The sequence below is a fragment of the Micromys minutus genome, assembly GCF_963924665.1.
Source record: "Micromys minutus genome assembly, chromosome: 8".
Lineage (NCBI taxonomy): Eukaryota > Metazoa > Chordata > Mammalia > Rodentia > Muridae > Micromys > Micromys minutus.
In genome coordinates this window covers 24,055,874-24,082,835 of record NC_137977.1, presented here as the reverse complement: position 1 = coordinate 24,082,835, position 26,962 = coordinate 24,055,874, and the positions used below count along the sequence as shown (strand labels likewise).

The window sequence follows — 26,962 nt, the reverse complement described above, 5'->3', positions numbered from 1 at the left end:
CTATAAAAGGGCAAGTCAGCACACTGTAGCCACAATGGTTTTAAAGAGTTCTCAAACAACAATCATTTTATTATTGAACTGAACACAATTTGAAAGAAGTGAATCTAGAAACCTTGAAGATACAATTTTATTCCTTGAAAGATCTTTTATTCTATTGGGGTTGGTTTGACGTGTGCCTTACTTAGTAGGATGCTTTTTAAAAACTTAAGGGCTCATTATGTATGTGTAACATTTTCTTCTGCTTCCACTAGTTTCCAAATCAATACTGGTCTCTAGAATAGGATTTTGATTCTACTTCTCAGAACCAAACCTCAGAACTCTAAACATTTCCAGTATTCCCCAATGCTAATCATTCATTTTCACTGACAAGAAAAAGAAGAAATTCTGGTTAGAACTACAAGACTTCTCTGTGTTAACTTAAGTTTGATTTCATGTTTAGATGGGAAATGCGAAGCCCAGAAAACTGAGATGAGTTGCCTAAAGCCATGAAGCTGTAAGTGACAGAAATGAAAATAGGGTTGAGTCCCTTAACTCTCACTCCACTGTACCCAAACTGCCTCCCTCCATCCCTTTTATGTTTGGAAAATAATCAAGTTCTTACCTGAGCTAGGTTTTATCCAATGTTCAAGTTGGTAAAATAGCAGTAAAGTAATGGCAGGAAGAGGCAGGAAGAGGAAGAAGAGATTATAGCAGGTAAAATAGGGCTGGGATTAGGCTACCAAGATTCAAATAGAGAGGAGGGCGATGTTAGTGAAAGGGAAGGGAGGAGAGTCTCCCCAGGAGCTCCTTCTACTGCACAATTCCTTTCTTCCTAATTCTCTAGGGGTTTCTCTTTCCTTTCTCTTTATGGGTTCTAGTTTTTGACCCGAGACAGAATTTCTTCTTCTGTTGTATTGAAGGCTTGTTGTTTTAAGGGTTCCTCCAGATATTCAAATACTTTATAGAAAATTAATGTAGAATAAAACTCACCTTTTTTGTTTGAACAATTCTATTGAACAATTTACTTAAGACTACATTTTTCTATTTCATCAAGAGTAGTTTCATTTATTTCACCAATTCTAGGTGAATATTTTTGCTATCAATAGGAGGAAGCAGCAAGATATGTAGGTGGTCAAAGGGATCATTCTGCTCTAGAGTGAGATGGCCTGGAGAAGACAATAAACTTCCCGAGAGATACTTTCCAAAATCATTAAAATAGAAGATAAGAAATGAGCTTAAGGAAGCTTTCTCATATGTAAAATGGCATGGAAGACCAAAGAAACCAGTTATATATTACACAAAACTAACATGGTATTCTTCACCTAGTGATGGCTTAGGACACAGGCAAAGATTATTAAGAATTCTTCATTGCTGTTAAAGTAAAAAAGCGCTGCTTGCACGATTCTCCAGTTGGCTGTTAAGCATGCTTGCACTCACATGTGCATTCTCTTTTGCTTTCTATGGTCCAAAAATTATTGTTTTCTTTTTAATATATTTTATAAAACTGGGATATATTAAAACAGAACTGATGACCATATTTCAGTAGGAGAAATTCCTTTCTCTGTTGTGTCAGATTCTTGTCACATAACGTGGCTTAGCTCATCTATTCCTGTGTTTTTATGATTGATTTGTTAAGCATACCTTGCTCTTCATTTTTGAGGCCACTGAGCTAAACCCAGCACTAGTCGTCTATTTATAAATATTACTGAGGTTCACCATAAGTTGTAAACAGAAGTCATCCCTTCTCCAACATTTTATGTCCCAACTCAAAAACCAAGACGCACAAAAGGAACACAAAGTGAATGATTTGGGTATACCTAAATCTGTTCAATGTAAAAGTCTAAGGTTCTTACTGACACAGTCATGATCCATAAAGAGCAAAACCTATCAAGTGGCCTGTTTGCTAATGTCAGCTAAGATAAAGTCTCAGGGCTTGAATGCTTTCCTATTTAATAAGGTAAAAGGAGAGTAAGAAATAGCTAACAAGAGTTAGCAGTGCTTTTATGGCTGTCTAAGACACTACCATGTTAAATGTGAAAAACATGTTACAAATAAATACAGCGTTAGCAATCTAATTCAATATAAAAGTGGATTGACTAGTATCCTCATGACCACTGAAAGGATCACACCCCACTTCTAAACACTGTTCATTTTTTTATTGAATATTCTGGTAAATATTTCACATTAATACAGGCTACATTAAGTAGAGCCACTATATGACAAGAAATTTACTCATTTTTTTCTTTTAAGTATGTAAACAATTATACATGTATTTACCACCCTAAAAAGTTGAAACATGTAATTATCTAATTCTTTTCTGCACACAAGTAGCATTCATATGTTTAGCCAAAAGCACTAGGTTCATCTGATTTCAAGTCAAAAATGGCTTAACTAACCAGAGAACATAAGTCAGGTGGGTGGTACACAATGGGCAATCAATTTTCCATTGGTAAAGCCTCAGAGAATATTTTAGATAGGCACATTAAAAAAAAAAAAGAAAAAAGAAAAACCCCAGAGTTCTTCCATAGTCATAGGTTTCCCAAACAAGGCTAAAAGAGGAAAGACCTTCTAACTTAGTTGACATATTTGAGATGCATGTTTCCAATATGAGGTGCCCACGTGCCAGGCCAAATCTGAAAAGGGGGAGGAAAAATTGGAATTTCTAATTAGGAATCTTTACATATTTGTGAAATGAATATATAAATTCAATGGCAATGCACTGTTTCTGCCTAGAAAAAATACATACACAAGAAATAGAATGTTTAGTAGGATCATCTTGATAATGAAAAACTTAATTCAGATTAACAGTCATTACTTAGGCCTTACATTTCCTATCAAATTCAAAAAGTCACAAGACAAATCTGAAAATTGAAAGAGCTTTAAGCCTGTTTTACCTGCTGGGCATCAGTGCATTCAGTTGAATTCTGGATAACTTTTATCACAGGGTTCCAAGCAGAATCTGGGTTGTGAAGTCCATTGAACAGTGGGCCCCCTGGAACATCAGCAAGCTGAGGATGAGAGGGTATAATGGTGCCTCCATACATAGAAATCGGCAGACCCTAAAACAGCAGGAAAAAAAGTCTTAATCATGAGATGACAGATAATGATTCCATTAATACTGTGACCTCTCTAATTTTCCAAATGACTTCAGATGATCCTATTAGTATATCATGACGCAGGATGCAGAAATTAGGTGCTTCATCTATATATGCAGTATTTTTCAATAAAAGAGAAAAACAAAACAAAACAAAACAATAAAACCAAAACTAATTTAATACAAAATTACCATGATCTTTCCCCACACTGGATAAAAATATAATTCACTAAAATTTTTCCTAGTTCAGCTTTACTAATAAGTTTATACTAATAAGAGGCCAGGAGATGGTGGTGCATGCTTTAATCCTGGTACACAGGAGACAGTGGCAGGCAGATCTCTGATTTCAAGGCTAGCCTGGTCTATAGAGTAAGTTCCTGGATAGCCAATTCTACACAGAGAAACCCTGTCTCAAACCCCACCCCACCGCAAAAAAAAAAAAAAAAAAAAAAAAACTTCATAGTATTTACAACTATAATCTGTCTATTAGGCAGCCAGGAAACTGAAAGAACACAAAAGGAAACCAAATTTAATAGCCAGTTCTCTAGAGGTTATAGGCCTCCTTCAAGTAATGTGGCACAGAAAGCAAAGCAGAACTCAAATCTCATTACAAGGATGGAGACATCATCAGGACAACAGAGGGTAAAGTACTGTAAGACAGCAGTACCCACTCTTAAAACTAAACAAAAGACCTGACAGTACTAGAAAAAAAGGGTGATTTCCACACAAACTATTCCTTAACAAGTTACTATAGTGGCTGGCAGTGTATCAAAATTTCGATGACATGTATCTCCTCACTGTAAAAAAAAATCCACAAAGCCACTTACCATCGGCTGGTGAAAAATGTTAGTGGGAGCTACCATTCCAGAATCATCTCTCTCCATTGGTTGATGCTGGGAGAATGAGCTTGCATCTGACAACTGCTGATGCATTGGATGGTTTCCTATAACAGATTGTGACCAACCTGATAAGCCCTCTAGAAAAGAGAATTGAAAACAGTCTTTGATAATTATTTAGGTAAAACAATAAAATATTTCTTCATGTAAAGGTTTATCAAAATAGTCCTTCTCAAGAGTTCCAAGAACACTTATCACAGTCTGGCAAGCCACAACCAATTAAACAAACCAAAACAAGTTCCTAGAAAAACAGGTGAATGCCTCTGTACATTCCTAATTCCTATCAGAAAGAACTCAAATAATCACCCTATTCTGTACTGGAAACTTTAAGATAGAGAAGAATTATGCTCGGAGTCATATTCCACTTGAGAAATGGAATGGCAGCCCAGGCTGGCCTGGAACTCATGTCAATGCTCTTAACCTCAGCTTCCTGAGCTACTATGTCCAGATAAATCTTTTACTCTTGATAAATTAGATATACCACCTCAAAACATTCTAGACATGAATCCTTCAGAGGTACAAATATTTTTCTATCACTGAATGTTAAGTGTAGAAACTGAGGATTTTTCTTCTTCTTTTACACTTTGGTATGTTGTGTCTGTGTGCTATTAGAGAGCCAACCAATGGCTTTATGTAGTCAAGGTAAATGTTCTACTGTTGGGCTGTATCTCTAGTCTTTGGTTTTGTGAGAGAAGGCCTCACTGTGTAAGAGCACAGATTGAGACATAAACTTCCTGTGTAACTCATGAGGGTCTGAAACTGGTGATCCTACTGTCCAAGGTTCCTGTGTGCTGGAATTATATGTGTGTACCAATATACACATGCTTAACGAGTTAATAAATAACTTAAGCTGCCATTTGCTCTGCAAGAGCAACAAATGCTCTTAACTACTGAGTCATCTTCTCAGCCCTTCTTCCCTTACCCCTAGGAATTAAGTTTCAATGGCAAACTCTAATAACTTACTTAAAATATCTTGACAGAGGGTAAGGTTATTGTACCTGACATAGCATTGACACCAAATGACCAGATCCCACTGTGTCCAACAGGAGCAACAAAACTGGTCCCTACAGGGGCTTGTGCAACAGATCCTCCTTGCCGAATCCTGGCCAGCCTCTCTGTTCCAATAGGAGGAGGTATCTTTCGATCCTGACTGGCACTGTTTCCTTTTGGTTGTTGGCCCAATGTTGGAGGTGCAGAAGTGGCTGAAAGAGGTGAAGATGATCCCGAAGAAACAGATGGAATAGGAGAGTCACCTGGTGGCAAAATATTTCTCTATTGTTTTATTACATATAAAAACTAAAGGAATATGAGAAACCTTGTAAAAACCCATTCCAACGACATAGGTTCTGTAAAGAAAAGTTCATTTTAAAGGATAATTCAAATTATCAAATTTCTATAACCACTGTTTAGACTACTGCCTGAAGTTAAGTATAAAGACCTTGTAAGACTTTTTTCCAGTGACATTGGACAAAGCTAGAAAAGAATTTACTATTTTACTAAATAATCTTCTAAAAATATAATTACATCTTATGTTTACTGATGCAGTATTTAAACAGTAGATTACTGTTCAGAAAACAGTATTTGTTAATTCTCTCTCATTTCTATAGCCGGTTTGTTCCATAAGGAAGAGAAGCTAAATGTTAAAATCATTCTAGAATTTAAGTGATAGAAATTAAGTGGATTTAATTAAAACTACTTAATGTAGTTTTCTTTGTCACAAAGACTAATATGGACCAGGCATAGTGCTGCATGCCTTTAATCATGGTACTCTGTAAGTAGACTGATCTCTGTGAGTTTGAGGCCAGTCTGGTCTAAATAGTAAGTTCTAGAGAAACCCTGTCTCAAAAAAAACAAGGAAATAAATAGCTAATAAGAACGATTTCACAAATAAATATATACATACACAAATACATAAAACAGCAGTTGTAGCTCATTGCTAAAGAACTTGCCTAATTATGTGCAAGGCCCAGAGTTCAACTCCTAGAACAAGTTGGTGGGGGAAAATTTCATATATTATATATGACACCAAATAATTTACATGTTCTAAATACTGAAATAAGTGAAAATAAGGGTGGATCTATAAAAGACAATAATAATTTATAAAATGCAAAACTAAGTGTGAAATCATACCATAATGACCACATACAATCAGCTTTTTTTCAAAGATGAGAAATTTCAAAATACTGTCCTTGGTGGGGGAAGGGGAAGAACTTTTGTAAACTATGAAGTATATTACCAATTATTGATCCAAAGTCCCAATGGAAACATTTTTGGTTTGATGGTATACAAAACTTGGGTATCTGCATATTGCTTATTTTACTGAAACTACTATCTTGTACCCTGAAACAAATGGCTTAACAACTTATTCATGATTCTTTGGAAAGAGTTTCTTTAGGATTCCTACATGTGCTTGAGGTGCTTGTCCAAGGGTGGGGAGAAAAATGTTGCCTGTTGAAACTAGGAGTGCCGACAGGTGCTGGACCTTGCAGGAAAACCCTTGTCCCCGGTATGCCAGAGAAACTTGTCAGAGGAGCAGCAGATGGGGAGTTGCCTGATGGGTCAATGGATGGCAAGCCTAAAATAAAACAGGTCCAAGACATCCAATCAGTGAAGACTTGAAAAAGGGAAGTCAAAACGCTTACTTAGTATTTGTTTTCAAGATAAAGAAAAAGTTTATTTTTCATAAATCAGAGAAAATGTATAATATTGTATTGCCAAAACCAATCTTTTAAAATCAGAAAAATATCACCCAACATCTCTAAAAGAAAGTAAGCCCAATGTTTAAAAATGGAAGTCATCTGAAGTATGTTCTAGATAAATCTTCAAGCTTTTGTTACTGAATGGAACATAAAATAAGACCATATTATATATGTCTACTTGCTATTTGCCCAATAAGGTCTGCATTCTCTTTTGAGGAAAATATTTAAGTATAGCTAGTAATTTACAAAGCTATAGTGATTTCCAATAAAGGTGAACAACAAAATCTCCAATGTTTCTTCACAAAAACAAAAAAAGCCTAATTAATTTCTGTATTTTTATAAACAAAAACTGCAAACTGTATCAAGCTTTTTTTTTTGTTTTAATATTTATTTATTTTATGTAAGTACACTGTAGCTGTCTTCAGACACCCCAGAAAAGGGCATCAGATCTCATTACAGATGGTTTTGAGCCACCATGTGGTTGCTGGGAATTGAACTCAGGACCTCTGGAAGAGCAGTCAGTGCTCTTAACCACTGAACCATCTCTCCAGCCCTGTATCAAGCTTCTATTAGTTTGTATAAATCTGAATTTAGCCCTTTTCTTAAATTCCACTGATCTCCCTATTAAGTGTATTAGAAACATGAGACAATGTTTTAGAAAAAATATGGGTAAGTAGTCATTTCTGGTCCATAATAAGTAGTTTTTGTTTTTATGTTAATTTATTTATGTGCATAGCACATAAATGTGAGGAGATCATGCATTCAGGAGTTGGTTCTCATGGTCCCATGTGGTTTCTGGGGATTAATCTTTAGGTATGGTGATGATGGGCCATCTGCCAGCAAAGAAATAGTTACACCCATGTCTAGAAATATGCCATAAATCCTTCTTATTATGACATCAACTTCCAAAAACCTGGACCAATAAGATATAAACATCTACTCTTAGGTACAGAAATCACTTATATGTGATGTACATACAGCAATTTTTGCATTTAAGTAGCATTAACTAAAAGGCATTGTTTCTGTAAGGTTAGATAGTATTAGGTACAAAGTAAGTGCCTATTCGTTTGAAAGATGAGTTTTGACAGCCTCATATTTAGCTACAATAATACTTAATGGCTTACCAACTGGACTAGTAGAAACTCTCTGTGATGGTGGTCTGAAGCCAGGTGCCTTGGAGTTGTCAGGGTGTACATTTTCCAAATGTCCAAGTACAGAGTTACTCAGGAAAGCTGACTGAACAGTGAAAGAGGCATCTGCAGCAACTCTTGAGGGCAGAGGTCCATCTCCCCACCCTTGGTTAGCTGGCACCTGACCACTATCAAAAAGACTACTGAAGTGATTAAAAAGTGTGGCTGGGCCAAATGTAGGTTGCAAAGACTTATTTGCTGGGTTTATATGCATTTGAGAACCATTCATAATGTTCACTGCTGATGAAAGCTGCACTGCAGCTGGTGGGCCTTGAGATGGTGTTAAAGGAACTGGATTGGTAACAAAAATTGACTGGGGATCCTGGTGTATAGCTGCATTTGGTACCACCGAATAAAAAGAACCTCTGGGCTGCATTCGATGAGAAACTCGAGGTGCTGGTACAGCTAACTGAGGTAAACTACCAGTGTCCTGATTATCAGCAGCAACCAATCTGGGTGATGCCAAAGTCAATGGAGCAGATTCTGAGTTAGAGGCAAAAGGCATTGACACGGGATTTAAATCAGACACCTTGGATGGCTGTCCCTCCTCCTGTGTATTACTGGAAGGAGTAGGGCTACTGGATGAGTGAGATTCTGGAGCTCCTGAGGTGGTGCTGGCAGAGCTATTACAACTGTTAGTTGTTGGAGATGGTGTACATAGGTTTGTCAAAGGCTGATCCTGTGTGGACACTTTCTCTTTGGGAGGTGGTATGACAGAGAAAGACTCCACCTTTTGTGAAGAAAGTTGTACTTGAGTAGTTGCAGGTATAAATGTGGTGGTAACTTGTCCACTAGTGATAGACGTGGAAGACACAGAAGGCAAGGAACTACTAGTGCTTGTCACAGAAGAAATCACTGTTGCTGGAGGACTGGTCTTAGGCACACAAGTGAACAACTGCTTTCTGACTGATGAAGGAGTCCTGGAATTAGTCATACAGAGTTGCTGACTGGCGGCAACTACAGAAGAGACTGTGATAGGACAACCAGAAGTAGTCAGTCCAGGAGTTTCTGATGGCAAAACAGGTCCATTCTGATTAGGTAGACGAGCTGTATTATTATGCTTTGGAGAACTACTTGTACTGCCAGGGTTCACAGGTCTCACTGGGAATGGGCCCCAGGTGTTAGGTGACGGTGAGAAGGTTCCCCCAAACTGCGCCATGGGTAAGCGAGGATGCCGAATCTGTTGCATAGTTTGAGCAGCCAGAAGAGCAAAATGAGGATGAGGATAAGCTAAGGGAAGGGACACTGGGAAAGGAGATCGTACATTTGTCGGCACATTCTTACTAAGTTTATTAGCGGGCTGGAACGTAGATAATGTTGTTGCTTGTGATGTTACAAGTGCTGGAGCACCCAAGGGAAATGCATTCTTGCTGGAAGTTGCTGTGGTACCTACTCCAGATGAGAAGTTTGTATGAATGGACTTGGTACTGGCAGGTGTCCTGATATGGTTTTTAGGAATCAAGTCTTCTAGTTCCTTTGCAGGATCTTGAATAAGTGCATTGATAAGTTGAACTGCATATCTTGTTGATTCTGTACCACCCCTAAAAAAGAAATGAAACCAACAATATAAACACACTTTTTAATCATTGAAAGTGTTTTTCATTCAATACATTTTGATTTCGTTTTATCCCTAGAAAATTTTATGAATCATGTAAATTTTTTTTCTGGAGTTGAACCTAGGGCTTAATATATGCTAAGCAAATAATTACCATTGAGCTATATCCCAATTTTCAAATAAAATTCCTACCTTGAAGCATTCCTCTTATAAAATTTTGATCTAGAACTAGTAATACATGTTATTTTTATAGTTACCGTATTGTAATCATCCTCTCTCCATTCTTATCCTTTTGTTTATCCACATCAATATGGGCACCAGTAACATCTTGTATTGCTGTAATGTTGCATCCCCCTCTTCCCATTATTCTGGACACCACTGAGGCTGGAACAGATAATTTCTTTGACCTGGAAAATAAAGGCTACCTATGAGTTTATGAAATCAAATGTCTTTAACATTGGAATATAAAGTTAAAGATATCTAATTATGTTGATGGCATTTTATAGACTATTCTTAGACCTTAAATAATTCTTACTTTAGAGATTATTTTATTGAATTTACTTGAGGAAAATTACTTTAAAAATTAGATTGCCATTTAAAAGAAAAGTCCTAAGCAGAATGCAGTGGTACAAGCCTTTAATCCCAGCACTTGGGAGATCTCTGTGAGTCTGAGGTCAGCCTAGTCTACATTGTGAGTTCTAGGATAGCCAGGGCAAGATACTGAGATCCTGTCTTAAAAAAGGACAAAAAACAAATAAACATTCTATTTAGCAACTCCTAATGTAAGTATCCTAATCTGCTTAAAATATCATGGTTGACTAAACTACAACTAACATGCTTTCCCTTTCTAAACTAGAAACAAAACATACTATTGTGCTGGAATAATGGTGGTAGCAGATACCTGTAATTTTAGCACTGGGAAGCAGAGGTATTTGGATCTCAATGAAGGCCAACTTGGTCTACTTAGTGCTAGGCCAGCTAGGGCCACACAGTGAAGCCCTATCTTAAAACAAAACACTGAGTAATATATGTTAGCTTGCAATTTTAAACCATGAACAGTTCATATTTAGCAATTTTAAAAAGTCTCAAGTTTGGCCTACATAAAATGTGATTCATTACTTTATTATATAATTTCTATATATGGTTTCTAAGTTTTTTATCATATTGTGTATTTAGTATGGTGTACTTTTTTCTTAATTAATTAATTTATTTTATGTATGTGTATACTGTCACTGTGCTGTCTTCAGACACACCAGAAGAGGACATCAGAAGACATCAGATCCGATTACTGATGGCTGTGAGCACCATGTGGTTGCTGGGAATTCAACTCAGGACCTCTGGAAGAGCAGTCATTGCTCTTAACCACTGAGCCATCTCTCCAGCACCTGGTGTTTACATTAATAATTAAGTAATAATGGTTACATTCAAATTATTAAACAGGTAACCATATCGTAAAAGATAAAGAATTTAGAGCCAGGTATAGTGGTATGTATCTAAGTCCTATTATTTGGCCAGTGGAAACAAGTAGATCAGGAATTTAAGGTTAGCCTTGGCTGTCTATCAAGTTTAAGGTCAGCTTGGGCTGTACCAACTCTAAATAAACAAAACAAAAAGCCACTGTGGTGGCATACTGCTATGATCCCAGCACCTGGGAGACAAAGGAGAAGGTCTGCTATGCATTTTAGGATATCTTTGTTTACTTTTTAGTTCTAGGCAGGCCAATACTGCCTAATGAGACCCTGTTTGAAAAAAAGAAAAAAGTAACAGATGGGATTAATTCTACTTACCTTCTAACAACTTCTTTCCACCCTTCTTCTCTTTTCTGACCCCTTTTAGGACTAGTGAGATTCAGTTTCATGGTTGGAGAACTTAATGGCAATGACTTGTAGCTTGTTGATGTGGAATTAGCATTTACTTCACAGTCAAGGCTGAGAAAATGGAATTATGGAGTTCAACAAAAAATACATTTTAAGATAAAAATCCAAGAGATTACATAGATTAAGTAATAATGAAATATTTTTTGAAGCTTTGTACATTAAATAATCAAGACAGGAAAACAAACAAAATAAGCAATCATCTATTTTAATATCAAAATGGGTTATTAAAAAATTAATACAGTTAACTAAAATCAAAGCTTGGTAGTATTTTTAAAGACTAAGAATATTAAAAAATATCTAGTAATCTTTACAATAAAAACATGGACAGAGAACAAATTTTAGTTCTGAAGACTAGAGACAAGATAATATTAAGAAGTTGCTTAATAAAATTTGTACTTAGATAACAGACTGTAAAACTTTATGCCAGGTATGAAGTAAGAACAGTGAATAAAGAGTTAACAAAATAGAAAAACGTACCGTGTCTGAGTCTTTGAAGTGGTGGTAACTGCCTTTTCTTCTTGAGAGCTGACAACTGTGGTGCATCTCCTGTCATTAGTGGGAGTCACATCTACAGTGACGCAGAACTCTTGGCTCTTCCCCCCACTGCTGCTCTCACTGTTGCAGTCTGTGCTGTCTATGTTATCTGAGTCACTATTCCCACCTGCACCACCACCTCTAGGTTCTCCATTTATTTTATTTTTATCTGCTTTTTGTTGTGCTAAAGATATATGTGGCTCAGGCAAAATTAAATGTGCTGTGGGAGGAGACTCTTTTGTCTTATTCTTCTTATTTTTCCGATTGGTGCTGGGGGTTGTCACTACATTGGCTCTTTTTTTGCCAAAAACATTTGTAAACGTGGTAGATGTAGCAGAGATTCCAATTGTAGTAGTGGTGGTTGCACTTGGGGGCTCTATGGGGATTTCTTGCTCCACTGAAATTAAAAAAAAAAAAAAAAAAAAAAAAAAAAATCACAAAGAGGGCCAAAGATGTCAAAACAAATCATGACAGAATATATGTAATAGTTTATAATCAATCAATCTTTTGGGACATATTTTCTTTTTAATTAATAAAAAATATTTATTATTGTTAAAACATTTGACGTATAAGTTGGTGTAAAATATATACTATTAATATTTTATTTATATTCATATTTATATTTATTCTTATTTTATGTGCATTGGTATTTTGTCTGCAAGTATGTCTGCATGAGGATGTTGGATTCCCTGGAAGTGAAGTTGCAGACAGTTGTGAGCTGCCACGTGTGTGTACTTAGAATTGAACAAGAGTCTCAGGAAGATTCTTAAACACAAAACTATCCAGCCCTACCATTAGTACTCTGAAGAATGATGATACAAGTACCATGAACTATTAAAGAGCCATAATATACTTTGAATTTATGAAAAATCTGGAATAGTATTGAGGAACTAGAATTAAAGAAATGGACAATTATATAGTCTACTAAATACCTCTACTGACAAATTTAACTACCATGGTTTTAAGCTTTAACCTTAGCTAAGAACTCACTGAGGAATTATTCTAATCAGGGAAATTAGAAGTAGAGAAGAACCTGAAGTAAAACTGACAAACCTACTGTACTTGTTTAATATATATAAGTTATTTTACAGGAAAACTTAAGCTGGGCAGTGGTGGCACACACCTTTAATCCCAGAAGCAGAGGCAGGCGGATCTCTGTGAGTTCCAGGACAGCCTTAACTACACACAAAAAAAAAACCCTATCTTGAAACAAAGAAACAAAAAATAAAACATGTTTTTAAATCATGCTTGCCTTTATCTTCCTGTTTTCTCTATTAGTTTATACTGTAAAGCACTCAGCATTATTTATATAAAAGCCAACTATCAATTTCAGATTAACGTAATGAAATCTTTAACAAGAATGTCCCCCAAAAGATTAATTTAAATTTTACTTATTTTAAACTTTTAATTGGATAGTATATGTATTTACATTTCAAATGTTATCACCTTTCCCCGTTCCCTATCTCTCAAATTTTACTTATTATTTAATTTAGAGATAGGATCTTTCTATGTAGCTAACCTGGTCTTGAATTTATGGCAATTTCCCTGTCTCAGCATCCTATGTGATAGGATTACAGGTTTACTCCACCATGCTAATAGAGGATAATTTTATATGTAATTAATTAATCTTTTTTTTTTTTTACCATCTTCATCATTTTCTTCATCTTCACCTTCTGGTTGTTCTGAATTTGCTTTAGGTTTGTTCTCCTCATCTTCCTGTTTCCTTTTCTGTTCCTCTTTTTTCTTTTTTCTCTTTTCTTTTCTCTTCTCTCTTTTCGCTGCAAGAGCTTGCTTTCTGCTTTCTTCTCTTGACTGTAAATAAAATATATCATTTAATTTAATAATGTGAAACACTTTTTACATTTGTTTTGTGTATGCTTGTTTTGCCTGAGTATGCACCATTTGACATGCTTGGTGTTTGAGGAGGTCAAAAGCAGGCATGGGATCCTCTAGAATTGGTTATAAGAATTAGTTGTAAGCTGCCAATGTGAAGGCTGGGAACTGAACCCCAGATCTCTTCACAAATGTTCTTAAAACTGAGCCATCTCTCCAGTCCCCATAATGTAGTAAATTAAAACATTATATGAAATAACATTTTTGTCCTTTACTTCCCATGGATGCCAGTCTCAAATAACAAAGGAAAAAAAACAAATTTGGGGTTGGTGAGATGGCTCAGCGGTTAAGAGCACTGAATGCTCTTCTAGAGATCCTGAGTTCGATTCCCAGCAACCACATGGTGGCTCACAACCGTCTGTAACAGGAACTGAGGTCTTCTTCTGGTGTGTCTGAAGAAAGTGACAGTGTACTCATATAAATAAATTAAAAACAAGAAAACAAAAACAAATTTGATGTCGAAATTAAATATCTTTATATTTCAAATGAACATCAATAATGTAAAAAAAGGACTTATGAAACCAAAAAATAAAAATGCTTTATCTGATAAGGTACATGAACACCTAAAATATACAGTTATGTCTTTTTATTCATTAATGATCAAGTAACCTAATTGAAAATAAATTATCAGGCTAGGGTTACAGCTCAGTGGTAGAAGCAGACAAGACATCAAGTCAGAGTATATGTGATGGTATATACCTGTAATTCCAGAGCTCAAGGCCAAATAACACAGTAAGCTCCTACCTCCAACTAAACTACTAAATAAAAATTAAATTGCTAAACTAAATCTTAAAATAAATAAAACCTTATATTACTTTGTAAAATTTTCAGTTATTTATTAATAGAGCTACTTAAAATAAATAGAAGGGGGGCTGGAGAGATAGCTCAGTGGTTAGGAGCACTGATTACTCTTGCCAAGGTCCTGAGTTCAGTTCCCAGCAACCACATGGTGGCTCACAACATGAGATCTGATGCCTTCTTCTGGTATGTCTAAAGACAGCCATAGTGTACTCATATACATTAAATAAATAGATAGATAGATAGATAGATAGATAGATAGATAGATAGATAGATAGATAGATAGAAAGGGCTATGGAGATGGCTCAGTGGTTAAGTAATACTCAAGACACTAGTTTGGTTCCAGCACTCATATTAGGGCAGCTCACAGGTGTCTGTAACTCTAATTCTATGGGGGCTCTGATGCCTCCAGGCAGTGTATGCACAATTAAAAAGAAAAGCAATCTACCAACCAACCAACCAGGCTGGGTATGGTAGGGTATGCCTTTAATCCCAGTACTTGGAAGGCAGAGGCAGGTTTATCACTGATTAACAGGCCATCTAGGACTACATAGAAAGACCCTGCTTTAAATAAATAGTGGGGGAAGGGAGATGGCATAAATAGATTATGGCAATTAATGAATGTACAAGTCAATGAATATACTACAGTGATTTGTAAAACTTTAAATGGGGGGCTGGAGAGATGGCTCAGCAGTTAAGAGCACTGACTGCTCTTCCAGAGGTCCTGAGTTCAATTCCCAGCAACCACATGGTGGCTCACAACCATCTGTAATGGAGTCTGATGCCCTCTTCTGGTATGTCTTAAGACAATGACAATGTACAGCATACTTATATAAAACAAGTAAATAAATCTTAAAAAAACTTTAAATGGATAAATCTATGACATATAAATTTAACCTCAGTAAAAAGTTAAAAAAATAGAATTCTGAGGCACGTATTTGCCTAAACCACAACTATCATGATGTTTATAAGCAAGCTCCAAGATAGCCAAGGTTACATAGACAACCCCTAATTAATTAATTAATTTCCTAATGACATTTAAGATTTTTACTTTTGTTCATTATAAGCAATACAACAATTAATGCCCTTGAAAACTCCTATTTTTTAATCTTAATTTATTATGAGACTGGTCTTGAACCCTCAGAATTCTGCCTCTGGCTCCTAAGTACTGGGACTAAAGGTATACAGTACTATGCCTGGCCCTAATTGATATTTTAATTAGTGTCTTGTAGATCTCTGATGGCTTTAAACTAATTATTCTACTTAATCCTCTGAGTGCTGGGATTATAGGTGTGTGCTACCTTGCCCAGTTTAAGTTTTCATTAGATAGTTCTTTATGGATTAGTAAATGGAACATTCTTCAACTATTTATTGGACATCTATATTTCTTTCTGAGTAAGAGTGTCAGAAAGGCAATCAGGGTTTTTAATTTTAAAAAATGTTCCCATTGTCTTACACAACCTAGACAGTGCTGTGGAATAAAGCTAGGGTTTCCCCAAATATCTAGACAAGAATAGAGACCTTTACAAAGAAACCTTTTAATCATATTTTGCTAAAGACTACTATTTATGCAGATAACAAATTACTCTAATTTGATTTCTAACAAGGAGTTCATTCTACCCTCTCACCTTTTCTAGATCCAGTTCTTTTAGGAGAATGCTTGCATTTTTATTTGCTTCTGCAGCCTGCTGGTCTTTAGCCTTCACAATCGTCTCAACACATTGGTGACACTTCTTCAGCAGTTCCTGTAGAGAGCACAGAGGACAATCGCATAAGCATAAAAACATTTATAGTAAAGGGTCCAATAAAAGTAGAGCTGAATAGAAAGTCCTCAAGTCAAACCTCCAACTAGAAATTGGCCAAATCAAATTAAACTTTGAGTTCAGTTCTGCATCAATTGTTCATAAGAATAGAACACCTTTAAAAAGAAAAAAAAAAGTTTTTGAAACAGCAGCTCAGCCCAGACTAGCCTTCAACCCACTAAACTGTTGAGATGGGCTTGAAGCTAGTTGAGTGCTGGAACTACAGGCATGAAAATACAATGTGGCAAAAATAAGGCTTTTTTTTTTTTTTCTTTTTGGAGGCAACATCTCCTTATGTGGCTCTGGCTGCCATCAAACTTCTAAAACTCCTGCCTCTGCCTCTCAAGTACTGGGATGATAAGTGTGTGCATTATCATGTAACACAAATGCATGTAAGACAAAGGCGTCTTTCTTTTTTTATTTTGTTTTGTTTTTCTCTGGAACTCACTTTGTAGACCAGGCTGTTCTTGAACTCACAGAATCTACCTGCCTCTTGAGTGCTGAGATTAAAAACATGTACTATACCTGGCTTGGTATTTCTTCCTTCCTTTCAAGATATTCTTAGAAAAGCTAATCAGGCTAATAAAATTTAGTAATAAACCTTAGCTATAGTCACTACCATTATGATGTATAGGAGGTAGTTTCAAATGTTACCAATAGTATCATATCAATTTACTTTGCAAAGGAATAAGCTAAGAGGCCCATGTTTGTTTTTTCTTTCCTTGCTATCCCCATCCCCTTCTTTCTTTTCATGACAGGGTTTCTTTGTGTATTCCTGGTTGTCCAGGAATGGCTTTGAACTCAGAGATCCACCTGCCTCTGCCACCCAGTGATGGTGTTAAAGGCATGATGAACCACCCCTCAGCAAGACCCATGTTCTTAATCTTTAAATGATCAAAAGAACAAGTTCTCTGTTTGGTGCTGGGACTGAACTCATGGCCTTCTTGCCCAGTTAAGCATACTCTTACTACTGAATGCATGCCCAGTGGAAACAAGTTCCTAATTATACTTCTTGGCATATAATGCCATAAAGAATAAAAATGTGCTTCAATAACAGAGTAAACTTACCTTATCTGTAATTGTTGCTATGTATCTCATGCATTCTATATCAGATGGAAACTGATTGACTTCCTTCACCAAATACTGAACAACTTTTACATGACCCTAAAAAAAAGCACAACAAAAACCACAAAAGCATTTTTTTGAAATTTTATCTGTTTCAACAACTTAATGTGAAAAATTAGTATTTTAAAGTAGATCACTAAATTTATAATTAAAATTATGAACATATGAACACTGTTTAGTTTTTAAACAGAAAAAGATTGAGTAAAACATGCTCAAGGATATATGGTATTCGGCTGGTGACAGTGGTATTACATGCCTTTTAATCCCAGCATTCAAGAAGCAGAGACAGATGGGTGGATCTCTGTAATTTTGAAACCAGCCTGGTCTACATACATAGTGAGTTTCAGGACAGTAGGGCTACATAAAGATACCCTGCTTCAAAAACAAAAGGAAGCAAGTGGGAAAAAAAAAAAACAAACAATATGATAGGCATTAATTTTCTATTATGGGACATTAATTTCCCCATATCCCACAGAAAACAGAAAAGCTATTTTCAATTGCTTTTCATATAATAAAGCTAAGGAAGAAATGGGGATTGTGAAATAAATGTCAGTATAAAGGGGGTCTAAGTCTAAAAACACCAATTTTTAGATTTCAAAGCATTATTTGAGTTTTATCTTAGTATTACACAAAGTGGTCTATTACATTTTTCTGAACTTTATGGCTTGAATAGATAAAACACCTTTTTGTTTGTCTTGTTTTATTGAGACAGGGTTACTATGTGTAATCCTAGCTGTTCTGAAACTGTGTAGACCAGGCTCTCCTTGAACTCACAGAGATCATATTGCCTCTGCCTCCAGAGTGCTGGGAAAGGAGTGTACTATCACTGCCTGCTGATAGGACATGTTCTAAATGCCCTTACTGGGAACTGAACCATAGGTAATAAAGTCTAAGCACAGCTACTTATAACAAGCTTGCAAATATTCTCTTCCTATTAAGGTCCTGAAACATTCTCAAGAGTGTAGGTTTCAGGTTGGAGTGATGACTCAGCTGGTGAAGGCACTTGCCACGGAGTCGGACAACTCCAATGTGATCCCCTGAACTCACATGGTAGGAGAGAACTGACTTCTGTAAGCTGTATTCTGACTTCCAGTCACACACTGTGACACACACACACACACACACACCATACAAAATCAACAAAAGGCACTAGATTGTCTCTCAGGGAGACAAGAAAATAGAAAGTAGCTGTCTCTGGGACATGAAATTAATTAAAACATATTAGATGATCTTCTAAGGATATGAAAGCATCTCTTACATTTATAAGGTAATAAAGCACATGGAATATGCATTTATACTATCATCAAACTGTGCATTATTTATGTTCTTTACTCTAAATTAGATTTTAATTAAAGGATTTTTTTTTTAAGAACTGGAGAGATGTCTCAGTGGTTAAGCACGTATATTGTTCTTCAGATGACCCAAGTGTAGCTAGCTCTCAGGATCCAGGATCTAAAGTCGCTAGTCTCTACTTACATGCCCCCCACAAACCCACACACAGACATACACAACACATACAATTTTTAAAAATGAGCTTGTAGAAAGAGCAGAAGTCTGGGGGTTCAGTTCACTGCATAGAAATGAACATTTACAACCATCTGCCACTTCAGTTTCACAGGATCCAATGTTCTCTTCTGGCCTCCCTGCATACCAAACATGTATGGTGTACATGCAAACAAATATTCATAAACATAAGATGTACTTATTTTTTAAAAGCCTTAAACTGGGTATGGTGGCATATGCTTTTAAGTTCAGACCTTATGGGCAGACACTCTGTAAGTTCCATCCTGGTCTAAATTTCGAGTCCTAGGCTAGTCAAGACAACATAGTGACACTTGTCTTTGCAAAACAAAACTAAACATAATAAAATCTTAAATTTGTAATAAATAGTAATAAAATGATAGTAATGTTTCTTAGCCGATACGTGCATAAAAATAATAAAAATACTTGAACATGTAAAATTACAAATCAAAAGAAAAATAAATTTTAACCATAAAACTGTTCTCAAATTGGGTATTAAGGGAAAGACTCTAAGAAGTCACATAAAATGAGAACTAAAGGATGAGTAGAATGGTGACCCAGGTGGAAGAACAATGGGGGAAATTTTCAGAAAAGGGAAATGAGTAAAAGCATATGAATATTTAAAAACCTCGTGCATTCCAGGCTAGTGACAACACAATATGGCACATAAAAAGAGGAAAGGCAATGAGTACTTAGGCCATGGAAGTTAATAAAAACAAAATTATGCAGGGCTAGGCTTCATAGACCACATGCAGTATTTTATTATTGTCAATAAATGAGCATGTATATATGTGTGTGTGTGTGTGTGTGTGTGTGTGTGTGTGTTGTATATACGTGTGACTGAGGGTGTATGCATGCAGAGGCCAGAGCAGGTCTAGGTATTCTCTGCCTTACTGCCTTGAGACGGTTTTTCACAGAACTAGAAGCTTGCCATTCTGCCTAGGTTGTCTCTAATCCCACATGATGGGGTTCCAGGCAGGTGTTGCCATACCTGGCTTTTCATTTTGGTGCTAGTATTTCCAACTGAGGTCCTCTTGCAGGAAAAGCAAGAATTCTTACTCACTGAGCAATCTCCAGAGCCTCAAATTTTATGTTTTCGATAATGACATAATATAAGCTAATTAAGATACCAAATTAATTAAAGTCAAAGCTAATTATAATGAACTACCAAATAACTCATAGGTTTAGCCACAATAGAATAATAGAAAGCAATCTTTTCCATTTGGTTTGGTTTCAGATAGATTCATATAATCCCAGGCTGGCCTTTAACTCTGAATCTTTCTGTTTTCACCTAGTCCTGAGTGTTGGGACTGTAGAAGGTGCCATCATGCCTGGCAATAGGATAGTTTGCTTTTTGTATTTTAATTTTATTGGGAATTCTCTGTTATTTCAAGTGTTATCCCCCACCCCATGCTTCCATGAAAGTGCTTCCTCTCCCAATCCCCTTCTCTACCTCAGTGCCTTGGCATTACCCTACACTGGTAAAATGTGCCTTCACTGGATCAAAGGCCTCTTCTCCATTGTCTAATGCTATCCTCTGCTACATATGCAACTGGAGCCATAGGTCTCTCCATGTGTGCTCATTGGTTGGTGATTTAGTCCTTGGGAGTTCAGGAGGGTTTGGTTGGTTGATAATGTTTTTCTTCCCATGAGGTTGCATACCCTTTCAGCTCCTTCAGTCCTTTCTCTAGTTCTTTCATTGGGGTCCCCATGTTCAGTACAATGGGTAGTTGCAAGTATCCTCAACTATATATGTATGACTCTGGCAGGGCCTCTGATGAGGCATCCATATCTGGTTCCTACCAGTAAGCACTTCTTGGCATCAGCAATAGTGCTTGGGTTTGGTGGCTGCATATGGGGTGAATCCCCAGGTGAGGTAGTCTCTGAATGATCTTTTCTTCAATCCTTGCTTCTCTATTTGACCTTGTATTTCCTCCTGTGAGTGATTTGTTCTTGCTTCTAAAAAGGACTGAGGCATCCACATTCTGGCATTCCTTCTTTTTAAGCTTCATATGGTCTATGAATAGTTTCTTGGGTATTCTGATTTTTGGGCTAGTATTTGCTTATCAGTGAGTGCATACCATGTGTGTTCTTTGGTGACTGGGTGACCTCACTCAGGATGATAGTTTCTAGTTCCATCCATTTGCCTAGGAGTTTCATAAAGTCATTGTTTCTAATAGCTGAGTAGTAATCCATTGTGTAAATGTACCACAAATTCTATATCCATTTAAAAGATAGTTTCTCACTTTGTAGCTCTGGCTGGCCTGAATCTGTAGAATAGGCTGGCCTTAAACTCAGAGATCCCTATGCCTCTCTTTTCCTGAGTGCTAAGATTAACAGTATGAAATACCATGTCCAGAAACAAGCAATGACTTTTATATACAGATACACTTAATTCCATAGTATCAGTTTATATTCTGCACATGGTTTTAACTTGAAATTGTTTTAAAATTATTAAATTTTACCCTTTCCCCATATGTCATATTACCTTGCGAAACGCTGACATAAGAGGTGTGATTTTTCGGTTGTCTGCTGCATCCACATCAGCTTTTGCTCTCAATAGCAATTGTACTACATCAAAATGACCACCATTGGATGCCAACCAAAGTGGTGTATTTCCCTTCTTGTTACGAACATCAACATGTGCTCCCCTACAAACAAACAAACAAACAAAACAATCAATAGTCTCCTATATAAGGCTGACATTTTTATAGTGTTCTTTACCATGCAACAATTGTTTTTTGAAATGTTGTTAAAGTTACTTTTAAAAAAAGAGTGAAAGGGACCATTGGAGTTCTACATGTATCAACAGAAATTTACCTACTTGCTAAGCAGGAGCTCACAGAATTTGTAGTGGCCTTTGTCTGCTGCTATTGTCAAAGCAGTGTCTCTTGAGGAAGGCACAGGAGGCGCATTGACATCTGCTCCTTTTTCAAGGAGAACTCTTCCAACCTCTGCATATCCTCCAGAAGCTGCTTCCATCAAGGGAGTAAGACCAGTCTATTTAAACCAGTTAAGAATGCAATGAAATTATATACTTTCTTAAAAAGATTAAACTAATCAATATTTAAGTAAATTCTATTTCTGATTTTCTCTCATAAAAAAAAAAAAACTAAATAATACTGTGTTTTCAACTGTACTAAATTAAGTTCTTGATAGCTCATGTAACCCCAGCTCTTGGGGAGGTGGGATCAGGAGGATCAAGACCAGAGCTCAAGGTAATCCCAAGTACAGACTTCTTAAAATCCTGTCTCAACAGCACACTCCCCCTAAATAAATAAGCAAATAAATAAATTTTACTAAATAACAGGTGAAAATGTTAGATTTAATGAGTCATGCCAGATTACATTCACTCACAGTCTTATCCAAGAAGAAAAGCAAAGCCAGGCATGGAGATACCTAAACTCAGCTCTCAGGATGCCGAGGCAGAAAGTTTAAGGGAGTTAGATTTACAATGTCAGCACATTCTCTCACATCAACCCTTTGAAAGTCTTACTTATATAGACCACACTGGCCTTGAACATGATATCTTACTGCCCCAGGTTCTATAATGTTGGAATTTTTAAGAATATACTACCATGCCTGGCTTGAATTTCCTTTTTAATAATTTATTTATTTATATTTATTTTATGTGTGTTCAGGTTTTGCCTCCATGTACACCTGTGTGAGGGTATCAGATATTGATGTTACAGTTATTAGCTTCCATATGGATGTTGGGAATTGAACCCAGGTCCTCTTGAAGAGCATTCAGTACTCTTAACCACAGGAATTATCTCTCCAGCTCCTTTGAGCTGCCTTTTTTTTTTTTTTTTTTTTTTTTTTTTTTTTTAATAAAAGAAAAGATAATTTCTTAAGCCAGGCATGGTGCCTTCAATCTATGTACAAGGGACACAGAATCAGAAAGTTGAGTGCAAGTCTAGCCTGGATTACTGTCTCAAACAAACAAAACCAAAAATCCAAACAACATCAACAACAACAAAACCCAAGCCAAAATGAAATAAAACAAATACTATCTGGTACTAGTTCCCAGACAGTGTGCATCAGTCTAGGTCTTTTAACAGGTGAACAAACAACAGTTAATATCTAAAATTGAAAAGCACCAGATTATCTTTCTGAATAGCAAATGGCCACTGCACCCATAAAATCACAACAGCAGTGGCTACCAATACAAGACTGAATGATCAATATTCCATCATGGATGGCAGAGAAGATCCTAATCCAGCCCCTTCCTGAGAGGGGCTATTTGCAATTAACAGGTGCTATAAGAGAGAAAATCCTTTTCCTCAGTGATATAACTACTTGTAGGTAAAGTGCCCTTGCTCAAGCAAATAAACCATCCATCCATGCTCATGAAAATGTGTGTGTGTGCACGCGTGCTCGATATGTTGAGATGGTTTAGCAGACAAAGGTATATGATGCCAAGCCTGGCCACCTTAATTTGAGTCTTTATCCATAAGGTAAAAGGAGAAAACTAATACCCTCAGGTTATCCACTGACTTCCACACATTGCCCTGGCATGCATTACATTACAAATGTAATAAAAATGTTTAAAAAGAAAATAGGTCAGGGACTTGTTGGGAAGAAGGTATCGGGAGAGCGAACACAGTCAAGGCAAGGAATACACACACACACACACACACACACACACACACACACACACACACACACCACAAAAGTACAAAAGAGGGGCTGAAGAAATGGCTCAGCGGTTAAGAGCACTGGCTGTTTTTCCAGAGGTCCTGAGTTCAAATCCCAGCAACCACATGGTGGAACCACAACCACAACTGCCTTATCATCTGTAATGGGATCCAATGCTCTCTTCTGGTGTGTCTCAAGAGCTACAGTGGACTCATATATACATAAAATAAATAAATAAATTGTTTTTAAAAGTATAAAAGAATTAGCCTTCAAAGGGGCTGGAGAGATAGTTTAGTGGTTAGAGCACTGACTGCTCTTCCAGAGGTCCTGAGTTCAAATCCCAGCAACCACATGATGGCTCTCGACCATCTGTAATAGGATCCTATGTCCCCTTCTTGTGTGTCTGAAAACAGCTACAGTGTACCCACATACATAAAATAAATAAAATAAACCTTTAAAAAAAAAGTTAAACGTTAGAACTTAGCTGTCATCTCATGTAAAATAATTTCACATACTAAGCCTGGTGGCACCCGTCTTTAATCCCAGCACTTAGGAGCTAGAAGCATGTGAGTTCAAGGTCAACCTGATCTACAAGGACAGCCAGGGCTCTGCTACACAGAAAACCCTGCCTCAAACTGAACCAAACCAACAGAAACAAACCAAAACCAAAACCCCAAATCTTATACCTACCTATATAAAAGTACCTAATAATTCAAGGTAAAGAAATTCAAAGTTCTGATACTGTAACTGTTATTTCTAAATCCCAAATAGTCACAAATCTCTCAGAATTTGTCATGGTTAACAAGATTTTGGTTGTCCAAACTTTTATAACCCACAAACTTTTTCCTCTTGTCTAGGGCTTTCAATGGTAGGTATATGTCTCACTAAAAATTTTTTTTAAATGTTTATAGTGTGCATCACTGGAACCTGCACTAGAGATGAGTTGAAATACCATATTTGTTTCTACAGAACTAAAACTTAAAAAGTTGGCAAATTATAAAATTCTTACCTTTGCCCTATGTTCAACATTAGCTTTGCGGTCCAAAAGCAAACTCACTACTTCTGCTCGGCCCTGGAAACAGGCCAGGGTGAGAGCTGTGTTTCGGTTGGTCTCTATTTGTGCATTAATGTCTGAACCCATATCAAGCAGCAATTTCACTGCAGGAACATGTCCATTCATTGCAGCCAACATCAATGGAGAAATACCTAGTTTACTTCCAGTCCTAAGGAAGAAATGTGCTCAGAAAATTAGTATGTTGCCTTGGTTTTCTTTTTCTTTTCTTTTTTCTTTTTTTTTTTAAAGAATCACAGATGAAAAATGTCAGTAAAGAAAGATTTCTACATTGATGAATAGACTATCTAAATCAGGAATGGCAAAAATCTCATAATTTAAAATATAATTCCTACTAAAGACATTTAATTAAAAGTAAAAACTCATGCATAAGGTGATACCTTGAATTAATTTCTGCCCCAGCATTAAGCAAAATCTTAATAATATTCACATATCCTCCAGATGCTGCCAGACTCAGTGGTGTATAATCAGACACATTCCTATGTTCTTTATTGGCTCCTCGGGCCAGCAGCAAATCTACCACCTACAAAGGAAAATATGGGTAGGGAAATCAAGCTTACATTAGTGCTCAACTTAAAATGAAGAAAACACAAATAAGACCTCCAAATTTTTTTTGTCTAAATATCTGACATTTAAATTATTTTATTAGTCATTAATTATTAAAATATCAGCACTAAATAAATGGATTCAATTTCTTTTTTTGTGGTCATATTTGTTTTGAGTCAGGGTCTTGTATATAGCCAAGGCTGGCCTGGAACTTACAGCAATTCTCCTGTCTCAGCTTCCTAAGTACTAGAATTATAAATATGCATTTTCACCATGTCCAGCTAAATTTCATATCAAATTGTGAGCCTGTGTGGAAGCTCATCCCAGTTCTCTGGAGGGTGAGTCAGAGGACTGCCTCACTTTGAGACTACCCTCAGCTATATAAGAGACCCCAAATCAAACAAACAGAGAAATTCAGTGTTGTGCTCTGTATGGTGGCACACAACAGTAATTCCCATGCTTGTAAAGTGAAAGAAGAAAGATAAGGAATTTAAAACTGGCCTTAGCTATAATGAGTTGACTTTGCCCTAAACTATGACCAGACATGAAAAAGAAATTAAGAGCTTCAAAATCCCAGTTATACTAAAACAAGACACTTTCCATTTGTCAATTAATGAGCAATGAATCTGCATTTATACATGTTTGAACTGTACAACTGAATGCTAATAAAGGTAGAAATAAAGACAATTAATATTTGTCTTTATTGGTAAAACTATTCCTTTGAAATGTGTGTTATTTCCATTACACTTAATAAACATATTTTAATCCTCAGGACGTCTATAGTAACAGTTCCCAACATGTGGCTCTGCAAACCTATTGGGGGTTGAGAACCCTTTCATAGGAATTTCATATCAGATATTTACATTATGATTCACAGCAGAAGCAAAAGTACAGTTATGAAGTAGCAATAAAATAATTGTATGGTTGGGAACTACAACAAGAGGAACTGTATTCAAGGGACACAGCATTAGGAAGGTTGAAAACCACTGGTTTATGAAGCGTTGTAAACATACTAAGCACACGGCTGGAGCAACAGCTCAGCAGTTAAGAAAACCTACTGCACAGGTGCAGAGGACCCAACTTCAGTCATTCTCGGGACCCAAATCAGGCAGCTTATAACTATAACTTCAACTTTAGATCTGAGCTCTCTGGGCTCCATAAGCATCCACACGTGTGCATGAAAAAACATACATTAAAAAAAATCTCCAAAAGTACTAAGCATACACATATTAAAAATATATAAGCAAAAATTTACAAAAGAAAACTAATGTCAACATACCTCCTGCCGTCCACCAGAACATGCCAAAGAAAGTGGAGTATCCTTAGTTCGTTCAGATTGTGCCTCTATATCTCCACCTTTATCCAAAAGAATTTCAACAACTCCAACATGCCCTGCTGTTGCCGCCAGAATCAGTGGGGTAAAACCTAAATTAGAAAATAAAAAATTCTAACAAATTTGTGGTTTTTACTTACTTTAATGTCACTGTTTTCAATTTTTTATTTTAATTTGAAAGAGTTCAGGGCAGATACTGATGAACAATTTTACACCAAAATGCTCTAAATTTGAATTTGTTAATGAGAAAAACACACACAAAAAAAGGAAATGCTAAATCAACAAAAGCTATTAGTTTATACTTACAAACCACAACATCAGGACTAAAGTCAAAGACATTCACAATTTGTTTTTTTTTGTGCCTAGAGCGTGAAGCATGCAAGGCAAGAGTGCAGCCCTATTACTCTATC

The 26,962-nt window shown here is 36.4% G+C and overlaps 1 protein-coding gene across 14 annotated transcripts in view; it reads right to left on the bottom strand.

Annotated features, from left to right (window-relative positions):
- LOC308423582 (ankyrin repeat and KH domain-containing protein 1) overlaps positions 1 to 26,962 on the bottom strand; it is a gene marked incomplete at its 5' end in the record, with an annotated part of 94,859 nt that overhangs the window by 4,762 nt on the left and 63,135 nt on the right. For 6 of the 14 annotated variants that reach the window (XM_080920337.1, XM_080920348.1, XM_080920339.1 and 3 more), the window contains 16 exons: positions 2,874 to 3,038; positions 3,901 to 4,049; positions 4,968 to 5,222; positions 6,374 to 6,544; positions 7,793 to 9,399; positions 9,671 to 9,820; positions 11,201 to 11,341; positions 11,768 to 12,221; positions 13,468 to 13,636; positions 16,144 to 16,260; positions 17,386 to 17,481; positions 21,452 to 21,614; positions 21,788 to 21,963; positions 24,611 to 24,824; positions 25,054 to 25,196; positions 26,499 to 26,644. In XM_080920337.1, coding sequence (XP_080776463.1) covers positions 2,874 to 3,038; positions 3,901 to 4,049; positions 4,968 to 5,222; positions 6,374 to 6,544; positions 7,793 to 9,399; positions 9,671 to 9,820; positions 11,201 to 11,341; positions 11,768 to 12,221; positions 13,468 to 13,636; positions 16,144 to 16,260; positions 17,386 to 17,481; positions 21,452 to 21,614; positions 21,788 to 21,963; positions 24,611 to 24,824; positions 25,054 to 25,196; positions 26,499 to 26,644 — 4,316 coding nt within the window. Of the gene's footprint in view, positions 1 to 20; positions 2,613 to 2,873; positions 3,039 to 3,900; positions 4,050 to 4,967; positions 5,223 to 6,373; positions 6,545 to 7,792; positions 9,400 to 9,670; positions 9,821 to 11,200; positions 11,342 to 11,767; positions 12,222 to 13,467; positions 13,637 to 16,143; positions 16,261 to 17,385; positions 17,482 to 21,451; positions 21,615 to 21,783; positions 21,964 to 24,610; positions 24,825 to 25,053; positions 25,197 to 26,498; positions 26,645 to 26,962 lie in introns of those variants that run through there. The other 8 variants (XM_080920338.1, XM_080920350.1, XM_080920342.1 and 5 more) reach the window with 8 other exon arrangements.